We start from the raw sequence: 10,688 nt of genomic DNA, 5'->3' as shown, positions 1-10,688 counted from the left end.
CTCTGTCTCTGGTGAAGCCTCTCGCTGCCCCTGAGCCATTGGCCTGTACTCCAGTTCTGTATGTACAAATAAATAACTCTTTAAAAAAATATATTACTCAGGATCCAGTCATTACTCTTTATTGCCATTACTGTCATAGATTATTTTAAGCCACCATTATCTTTTGTCAAAGCTCTTATAATAGTATTCTAATAAATCCTTTCCTCATAATCAGCTATCCTTAAAACCACTTGGTAATTGTAAACAATACAAATCTAGTCATGTTACCTCCATCACTATCCAAATGTGAAATTAATATATTTCATATTCAAAATCCTATCTCTTTATTGTGACCTCTGAGTCTCTGATCTCAACTCCTACTTTTCATCACAGTCACTCTGCTGATAACCATACCAACCTTCTTACAGTTCTTCAAATACACATATCTTGTGCCATATATTATTGTACCTCAGTGCTATCCTACCTAGAACATTCCTGTATGGATAACTACAGTGCCTGCACCTTTGCTTCATTCAGTGCTCAAAAATATTGCCTTTTAGAGGGTCTGTTTCTTATCTCTGTAAACATTCTTCTTACTCAGACTCTGCCCAGTACTTCTCAGAGTAAGGTGTCAGTATTTATTAGACCATAGTTGTTATCCTTTAATTCCCTTACTCTGCTATATTTTTCTTTAATTATTACTTTTTTCCCTCAGAAGTAATTTTAAGGCATATATCATTATTATAATCACAATATATTACATATATTGTGAAATGATTACTACAATAAATTGAACAAGCATCCATCATCTCATAGACATACCAAAGAATGAAAAGAGAAAACTTGCTTGTTATGAAAATTAGAATTCTCTCAACTAATTTCCCATATATCATACAGCATTGTTAGCTAGTCATCATTTTGTACTTTATACCCCAATGCTATTTATTTCTCCCTCCCACCCAAAGTTTACTAATTTGACCAACTTTTATATACTTACAATGATAGAGTATTCAAAGTATGTATTTTTATTTTTTATTGTTGGGGTAATGGTTTACAATGTTATATATGATATAGGGAGGTAAGTTCATATCTCTGTATATCACCACACCTTCCACCAAAAAATCCTTATCCCTTTATCATAAACCATTAGGCCCCCCATCCTCCTCCCTTCGCACACTGCTTTCCTTTAGTTGCCTCAATTCTACATCGTATTTCTGGGGTTTGTTTTGGTTTAGATTTGTCAGTTACTTTGTTTTATTTCTCTGTGTTCCATAAGCATGGATATCATCCAGTGTTTGTCTTTCTCATGACTTAACTTGACATAGTACAATCCCCTCTAAACTTCATATTGTTGCAAATGGCTTTTTTCTTTCTTTATAGCTGAGTAGTATTCCTATCTATCTATCTATCTATCTATCTATCTATCTATCTATCTATCTATCTATAACAATCTTCTTAATCCACTCATTTGTAATTGAGCATTTAAGTTATTTCCATAATTTGGCTGTTTTAAATATTGTTGCAATGAAAATAGGGTGCATAGTACTTTGAATTAGTATTTTCACATTCTATATTATACTAGGAGTAGTATACCTATTATTAATATTTTGAAGAGTCCCTGTTGTTTTCCATAGGACCAGTCTACATTACACCAATAGTGTGCCAAGGGTTCCTTTTTCACCATACACTTGGCCAGCATTTATTACTGTTACTGTTTTCTTTTATATGGGCCATCTCTTTGGAGTAAGGTGATACATTGTGGTTTTGATTTGCTTTTCCCTGATGATAAGTGATGTTGAACAACTTTTTATGTGCCTGTTGGCTATTTAATGTTTTCTTTGGAGAAGTGTATATTTAGCTATTTTTCCTGTTTTTTTTTGGGGGGGTAGGGGTAATGGATTCTTATCCTTCCCACATATTTTTCACCTTAGTGTGGTTGTCATTATTATCATTTATTTCTTCCCCTCAGAGTCAGAGATCAAAGAACAGACTTTGTTTCTCAAAGCTATATATCTAGTGCCACACACATAGTAAGTACTCCAATATCTGTAGTTTATCAAGGAAAAGAGACTCAGAAATAGAAAAATCTTCATTAAAAAAAAAACTGGAGGTCTCCCACATATTGCATTTTATAGTGTTTATTAGAAAATATGTAATAACAAAAGGGCTATCATAAATCCTGCATTGCTTTTTTAAAATTTATTTTTGTTACAGTTTTTTGGTTTTTTGGTTTTTGGAAAAGTAGTGACTGTATACACAAGCACATTTTAATATAATTCACAAACAGTGCTCACAATACAATGCAATAGGGTTTACTGACCTTACAATAGCTTAGTTCCTCCAAGGAATTGTGGCCTACAATTGTGTAACTACTGATGTAATTGACTCATTCCCAATAAGCTTCAGATTTGCATTTAAATTACTTCTTTCTAAGCATAATTACTCTTCCCAAGACAGTTTGATACAACAACAAAAAAATAAAACTCCTTAGACTTCCAAAAAAATAAACTTATCTGACTTAGTGTATTAGTACCTTTGTTGTTTTGGCTAGACATCTTGAAATCTTATGTATGATATTATATATATAAATATGTATTACATAAAATGATTTTGGTAGTGGTCCAGTTACTCTATATATTCCTTTTCCCTCATTAATATGTCAATACCCATAGTTTCTAGGAGTTCATCTTTCTCAATTTGTTTTTACTGTGATTACAGCTTTGCACATAAAAAGTGTTTTGTCATCTCAGTTTAAAGGCCAGCAAAACAAATGTTTATGTTGTTTTGGTTCGTGGTTGAGCTGGAGCAGAAAGCCATGATTTTTTTGTATTTAGTTCTATTTCTTTGGATCTTCAATACGCTAAAAACAAAATGGAGTCATTGAAAATTTACAAACCCATCAGGTAAAGAAAAGACTAGAAATTAGGAAAGGTGTATTTGCATTCATCTAACATTTATGGATGATACACTGATGCTAAGAAAAGATGAATGAATATGTTCCAGTTCTTTGCTCAAAACCTAGTAGAAAATATGCAGGAAAAATATAGTTATAATTAGTGAACTTCAGTGTACACGTGGCTATTTCTAACTTTGCCTTGGCTTTGTGAAGCAAGATAAAGGATGCCTTATAATTAATTAGATTAAAGATTGCAGGAGAACATTTATGGTGGAGGACATGCTGGGCCCAAAAGATACTGAAATGACATGTATGTAATGATTGATAAATCACTGAGGACATGGTGTATATAAGACAGAAAATGTTGATAGAGGAGACTGAAAAAATAGTTTGTGATTAGACCCTTGATCTCATCATATCATCTATGAATTGGAACTCTTTAATATTTTCAGTGGAAAGCTTTCACAGATTTTTAAAACCAAAAGGAAGTGTTTAACAGTAGCATGAAGGATGGCTTTTAGGGTGGGGGGGTTATTGGTGGTGTTACAACAATGTTAAAACTGAAAAATAAGTTAAATGTTAAGAATTGTTATTAGTAGTCATTGTGAACCAATTAAAGATCCTGCTTTAGAATCATAAGCCTTAGGCTAGACATAGGATTAAAAATTAGGTATTTTGATTTTCAGTTTTATTTGAACTAAGCAGTAATAATACCTGTTTACAGTGTTGATCTGAAGATTTTGTTGTGATAGGTATGAAATACCTGGTAGAGTGCTTGTTGATAATCAGTTAATGGTAGCTGCTACTATATCAACATGAATGACATGTAGTGTGATTGCTTAAATGATGAAGGGAAGTAAAATGATTTGGATGGGTCTTTCTGAAGAATAAATACTGTTCCATGACTGGCAGATTTTGTGACTGACTTTAGGGGCAGAGTAGTCATGACTGAGATTTGAATCCTATCTTAGGAGGAAGGAATTAGTGTGATGCCATTTTCCTGGTAAGGAATTTTGAAAGAGTCACTAGTTAAGTTGAAGGAAAAGGAGTTAAAAGGATTTTGAGTTGAACTTTTTGAGGTGTTTGTGGTACTTTAGTGATGGTAGGCAGCAAGAAAATAGAATTAAGGTCTGGGGCAAGAGGTAAGAGATTGTAAAGCCGCCAGTATAGGTATGGTAACAGAAATGTGTATAAGTTACCTAGTGCAATTTCAACTTAAAACCACAAGTCAAATCAACTGTTTCTTTTTACATTCTTTTTTTAAAGATTTATTTATTTTTGCATACAGAACTGGGGTACAGGCCAGAGGCTCAGGGGCAGCAAGAGGCTTCAGAGACAGAGTGGGGAGCAGAACAGGCAGATCGACGAAGTACACTGCTGAGGGGAGCAGCGGGCGGGTCAGGAGAGGTCTGCCACGTCATGTGGTCACCTCCGGGGCAGGTGGGAATCGAACTCATCCAGAAGTGGCTTTAGCTTCTTAGTGCTGTGCTTTAACCTGCTGCGCCACCAGGGAGGGCCTCTTTTTACATTTTTAAATTGGAATTACAGAGCTAGCTCTACAATAAACCACATTTTCTTAGAAGTTTGTGAATGTTTACCAAATATGCATAGGTTACTTGCTTTGTTAACAGCTTTATATCTCCTATAAAGCACCTCTTTTTCTAATATACAATTCACTCTTTTATTACAGAGTTGTACAACAATCATTAAATTCTGATGTTCTGTTTTCATCACCTCAAAAAAAATTGTGGTCAGTAGTACAGTCTAGCTTATTGTGTATTTTGATGTATTTCTAACTTGTGGCTTCATAATTTGGCTTTCCCCTCTTGCTTAGAAAGACCAAAATGACTATGATTTAGATTGAAGTGGGAACTGTATGACAAATTTTAAGTTTTCTGTCCCCACTTTTTTTTTTTTTTGAAAACCATGTGATTAGATTGGAAAATGGAAAGACAATCCTGTCTTTCCTAGAACTGTACAACTCTCTGAGAAGATAAGGAATAAATATGTGAAAACAAAGCAGATTCAATACTCTGACAATTTTGTCTTCAGAATACTTACATGAACATTGCTTTGCTCCTGACAGAAAACAGAGAAAACATAAGGTAATTGACACTTAATAAAATGGGGAAGTAAAGTAGGAATTCTGAGGATGGCAAACTGGAAACCAAAGGTTCATAAGGGCAGGAACCATTTTATTTAATGCTGCAATGGAGATTGTAGACTTATCAGTTAAAGTCTGCTGAATAAGGGAATATGTACTTGTTGAAAAGCACAGAAGAATGTCATAAAGATAATTTGTTTGGACAGAAATGAGATGCAAAGACTTGAGAACAATGTTAGGAGTAGAAATGATCATTGGATGCACTAGAAGACCAAGCTTACTAGGCTGTCAGAAAGTGAGAAGGAAAGTTTTGGAATGGCTGCAAAAGGTAGGTTGTGGTCAGTAGCTTTGGTTGTTAATGTAGGTATTTGGGATTTGAGTTTTTAAGCAAAATGGAATTTTTCTGAACAGATAGTGACAGTGACATCATTAAAACAGTCTGAACATTCTACAGTGCAGGTTTCAGAAAAGAATAGCTGTGAGATCAGTTCTGATGTTGGATAGGCATTTTTTTGTAGTTCTTATCCAATAAAATTTTTAGTTTCTACTGACATAAAGTGCTTTTTAAAGTCCTAGGAATTGAACACAATGACATAGCTATCTTTTTCAGTATATATGTAATTTTCCATGGCATTTTGTTATTGATCTTCATGCCTTTCTGTGAGATCATGGTATAAATTTGAATACATTTGTTCTTCTCTTATTTGCCTTTTGTTAATGTCAAGCATAGCACAAGAGGCATTTCCTGTTGCTATGCAACTGCTAAATTCAATATTTAATATTAATAAAACTGAGTGGCATTATATTCCATTAACAGAGGGTAGCAAACTGTGTACAGTAGCTAATCAATGATATTTGTAAGGTTTAATATATTGTTGCAGATATGAACAGAACAGAATGACTTGTTTACAATTAATTATTTTAAATAAAATTAGTTGTGGTTAAAATTAGTTGTGTGCATTTATGACCAGGGTTTTTTTCCCTTGTTTGAAACCTTTTGGACTTTTCCCTTTCACTGCTTTTTGATCTGTGATGATGTTTTTGTGAGTGTCCTTTGTGTTACTCATGAAGTTTTTGTTTTCTTATTCTTTCAGGCTATATGAAATCCTTATTTTTTTTTGACTCTTTCATGTTATATTTTCTAATTTTTTTTTCATTCTCATTAAATTTACATTTTTCCCTTGAACAATTTATGTTTAGCATGCGAGTTTGGAATTTTATAATTTTATATAAACCCATGTGAAAGCATGTTAGATATGTCTTTTGTTATTAAAGCCACTTCTAATCTCCTTTAGCTCTTTGCAGTATGTGCTCAGTACTTTGGAGATACTGAAATGCTTTCATTAATTTGTTACATCAAAATTCCTTTTTGGGAGTAGGAAGACTTCAGAATTTGCAGGCTTTATTTTTACTGGGATTTATTTTTTTCAAAAAGCTGGTAGGCCCTCCCTGGTGCTGCAGCACTAAGCAGCTTAAGCCACTTCTACATGAGTTCGATCCCCTCCTTCCCTGGAGGAGATCCACATGGCGCAGCAGACCTCTCCTGACCTGCCCATTGCTCCCCTTAGCAGTGTACTTCATTCATCTGCCTGTTTTGCTCCCCACTCTGTCTCTGGTGAATCCTCTCACTCTCTGCCTATACCCCATTTCTGTATGAATAAATACATAAATCTTTTAAAAAAAAAAGCTGGTGATGACAATATTTATTTTGCAAATTCAAGATGCGGGAAAGGAACTAAGGAAAGTCTAAAATCAATTGCTCCATCATATTCATTGAATCTAGAAATCTTGAAGATAGTGTAAACAATCAACTCTAATTAGAAAGAAGACAACCCAGACTTTACAGATTAACAGAAAATTATGTCTTAATGACAGGGACAAAGAAGTTCCTTAGTGTTACTGTTCTAACCAGGTAAAACACTTCCTGTGGACAACTATTATCTACTCTTTTTTTGGTGATAACTGTTTGTGGTAAGGAAGTGCTACCTGTGTGTGCTTGTGTATCCACCTGGCTTATGCTATTTAAACTGTCCTTTGGAATAGATGTGTATATCCATATCCATCCACAGATGATGGTAGTAGATTGTATGGCAAACTACTTATGGACCCAAACCACTAGGAATTCAGTAACACTTTATGGATTTTTAATTATCTTTTTACTTGTTGCAAAAGTTATTATCAAACTTCACTCATCAGTCCTAGAGACCCCTGTGTTCTTAGCAGAAAAACTTGCCCATGGTTCAGGAAACTACCTTTATGGGTTTTTTTGTTTGTTTGTTTTTTTAATTACAATGACCTTCTTGTATATTTGAGGGATAGTCTGGACTTCAGATGCACAAAACATATTCTTCGAAAGTTCATAGTTAAATTTCTTACTGGTTCTTGGACTCCCTGTAACTATTTTGAGCTCACATTGAGGTCCATGATACATTGTTTGGGAACCACCAACCTAATCCATTATTTATGCTGTATTGTGTAAGGTTATAATCTGATTCCCTTCTTTTTCTTTTTCTACTCTATTATTTTCCATAGAAAACAGCAAGATGGCAAAGATTTTTAAATTGTTTTTCACCAGGGTGATTCAGCAGTATTTGAGGTAATAAATCTAAGAAGCGTTGTTGTTTTTTCATTTTCTATTTCATGTTGTTAGAAGATGATAATATTTTAAACATCTATGCATAGGTAAATTTGAAATTTTTTTCCCTTTTTTGGAGTGTATAACTAAGGATTCTTCCTTTATGAATCAGTAAGTAATTGTGTCAGAATGAAGTTATTATAAAGGTTTTTAAGATACTATAACTTTTTTCTTTAGTGATGAAATGTACTCAGTGAGTAACTTTTCCTTCAGAAACTGTTACCTTGAAAACTTTGTATCTTGGTTGATATTTAGAAACATGCTATTTAGATCAAACCAGAATTTTATGAAAATTATTATTAAGAAAGATTGATTCTTTCATTGGCTAAGGTGCCTTTTAATAAAATGTAGTTGGAGAGTTTATGTAAGGTAGTATTTGGGATTTTGAAAGATGGTAAGAGAACCCGTGAATTTCCATTCCTAGTGTTGTAGTTTTGTATTGCTCTGAATGTGCTCTGAATTTGTATTCATTGTTAATCTTTGGCAAAAATGCAAAAGCTCTGACTAATTTTGTCATTGACACTCTTTCCTCATCATCCCTTCAGTAGTAATCTGGGGATCCTTGAGAAGTGGAAGAAAACACCATCATCTTTCCATGTAACAAATTAACATAAATGACTATAGGGAATATTATAATAATGAATTTCTTTTTTTCATCCTTTCAGGGTTTGAAAGTATTCTTGAAGGGCTGTTTGGACCTGCATTATTAAAAGATCTCAGTTTATTTAAAGGTATTCAAAAGAATTTGGGGGGGGGCATTTCCAATTCTTCTGGGTTTCTCTCAAACACACATCCTTGATTTAACCCTCAGTCTCCTCTATTCAGTTTCTTGTGGGTTAAAAGCTATATCCATGTAAGCTGTCTTTGTGTTTAATTGGTAATGCAAATATATGAGAGAGCCATTATTGTTACGAATTTTGAGACAAATAAGGCACTTCTCTAATACTTAATAAGGGGATTTTGTTCTTGTTGCTGTTAAATAATATTTTTAAAATTAGTTTTTCATCCACTCTGAAAAATTTTGACTTAATTTATTATTCCTGTTATTTTTGCAGCCTGTGAACCTGAAAGCATTTCTGATTGGACTTTTGATGAAAATTGTTTCTTTTGTTGCTTGAGAAGAGATAAAGTAAAGGTAACCAAGAAATTTGTTTAGTATGGTATTTTAAAACACTTTCTCAACATTTGATTATTTTGTTGGAAGACTTGTAGAAAAAGGAAGTGACTCCATTTTTCAGTTTATATTGTCATGGAGTATATATTCCAGCATGCACCATTTTATTTACATAGTACACTAGGCAGAAGAGTTAATTAGTTCTCAAACTGTTGTGTTTATTTTAAATATGAAATGTATGTTAATTCAAGTAATGGGAGTCATTTGTGTAAAAACAATAGTAGTGTGGATCCGGATCAAATAGTTACAGTTGATTAGATTTATTATGAGCTGAGGTTTATAAATATTTTACTATAAGATGTTTCTTCATACTAGTTAAGTATGAATGCTGTTTATATTCACTTGCAGAAGTTGTACTTTTGGTTTATGTTTATTGCTTTGTGTTAAACATAAGCAGAACTTTGGTTTAGAAACATTTTAACTGTTTAAAATATTTGTTAATGATGGTTTATTTAACTAGGTTTCTTTTCATGGTTCTTCTGTTTCCTGTTTTAAAACTTTGGAAACATTTTGATCCTTTCCTCTTCCTTATATACATTTAACTTCATATCATTAACCAGTTTCTTATCAGTCCTTTCCTCATTGAATTTTATTCCTTTTTTCCCCCCACAGTCATCGTTGTAATTCAGTCCACTTTCATTATCCCTGAGCGACTGAAATAACATGCTTAGTTTTAAAACACTGCTATGAGGTCAAACTACCTCCTCTTCCTCCCAAATAGTGTGAAAAGTTACCATATACTTACTCTCCCGTAACTTTCTTATGTCTTCTGAGTTCATTAGCCTAATACTCAGTACCTCTGCACTCTCCATAGTTCAGGCCCCTTTTTCTAAGAAGCTGCCCTACTAGTCTTATGTGTAAGTGTTGGTGTTGTTTTCCCCGAATAAACTAAACTTACCTGATCATTTGTATTTTACAATGTGCTTTTATCATTTGGACTAGGTTATTATATATCTTTGTTCTCTTACTGATTAAAAATCCTTCTTAGCCCCTTCCTTCCTATGATGGTATACCTCTGCTCCTATTGCTATTTCAAATGCACTTGTTGTAAATATTATAGCTATACAAATTATTTGTCAGGTAATATTCTGCTTTCCTTTGTTCACTTCTTTTTGTATTTGACAATCTCTGAAGACTGTAAACCGTCTTTATGCTGCTTTTTTTATACCTGCAGGTAGCCACTATACCTGTTTGTCAGTGTAGACAAGTTGTTTGATAACCTGAAAGCCAGCTTAGTGTTCTTCTTTTGCTTACTACATCAAAAAGTTATGTTTTTATTGAATTACTGAGGAAAATGTCTTGAAATTTGGTGTGGTTTAAAGAGAGACCAGAAAATTAAGCAGTTGCTTATGAAGTTGAAATTCATGGTTTAAGTTCTTTTTTAACTGTTTACCTTTTTTTGAGCAAATCATTTCATAGGTGTTTTGGTACAGTAAGAGGAGCAATTAATTACCTTTTTATCAGATTAGGATTTGGAGGAAAGCCCTTTGTTCAATAGTTGATACAGTGTATTCTTGTAATTGAGTTTTCCACTGCTTTATTATTCTCATTATAGTTACAATTTTTAGTTGATTTTCTAATTAGAAGAATATTTTCTTTTGACAACTTAACCAGTCATGAGAATGCTGTTTTTCTCCATAACACTTCACTGTCTGGCTTTTTTTTTTCCACACACATACACACAGTCATAACATTAGTTACAAAAAAGATAAAGAGCCTAGAAAATTTAAATTGCCAGGTATATGATTTACATTCTGTTACATTTAAAGTGGATGTGCTTGGAACCCTTTGCAGACATTTAGAGCATTCTGTCTGAAAAGGACTGCAATCTGAAAAAAATAGCCACTGTATTGAGGCTGTATTTAAGGCTGATTACAATTTCCCTCTCTACCCACTGCCT

General features: G+C 33.4%; 1 protein-coding gene across 1 annotated transcript in view; it reads left to right on the top strand.

Moving 5' to 3' along the window:
- Nucleotides 1-10,688, top strand: part of LCOR (ligand dependent nuclear receptor corepressor) — a gene marked incomplete at its 5' end in the record, with an annotated part of 85,500 nt that overhangs the window by 44,168 nt on the left and 30,644 nt on the right. Inside the window, 2 exons of the mRNA XM_012723401.1 lie at nucleotides 8,280-8,345; nucleotides 8,670-8,749. Of these exons, the coding sequence (XP_012578855.1) occupies nucleotides 8,280-8,345; nucleotides 8,670-8,749 (146 nt within the window). The remainder of the gene's footprint in view (nucleotides 1-8,279; nucleotides 8,346-8,669; nucleotides 8,750-10,688) is intronic.

Source organism: Condylura cristata, unplaced genomic scaffold (assembly GCF_000260355.1).
Source record: "Condylura cristata isolate star-nosed mole 26May11 unplaced genomic scaffold, ConCri1.0 scaffold00011, whole genome shotgun sequence".
Lineage (NCBI taxonomy): Eukaryota > Metazoa > Chordata > Mammalia > Eulipotyphla > Talpidae > Condylura > Condylura cristata.
Note: the sequence above shows the minus strand (reverse complement) of the source record. Positions and strands in the feature narration are given on the sequence as shown.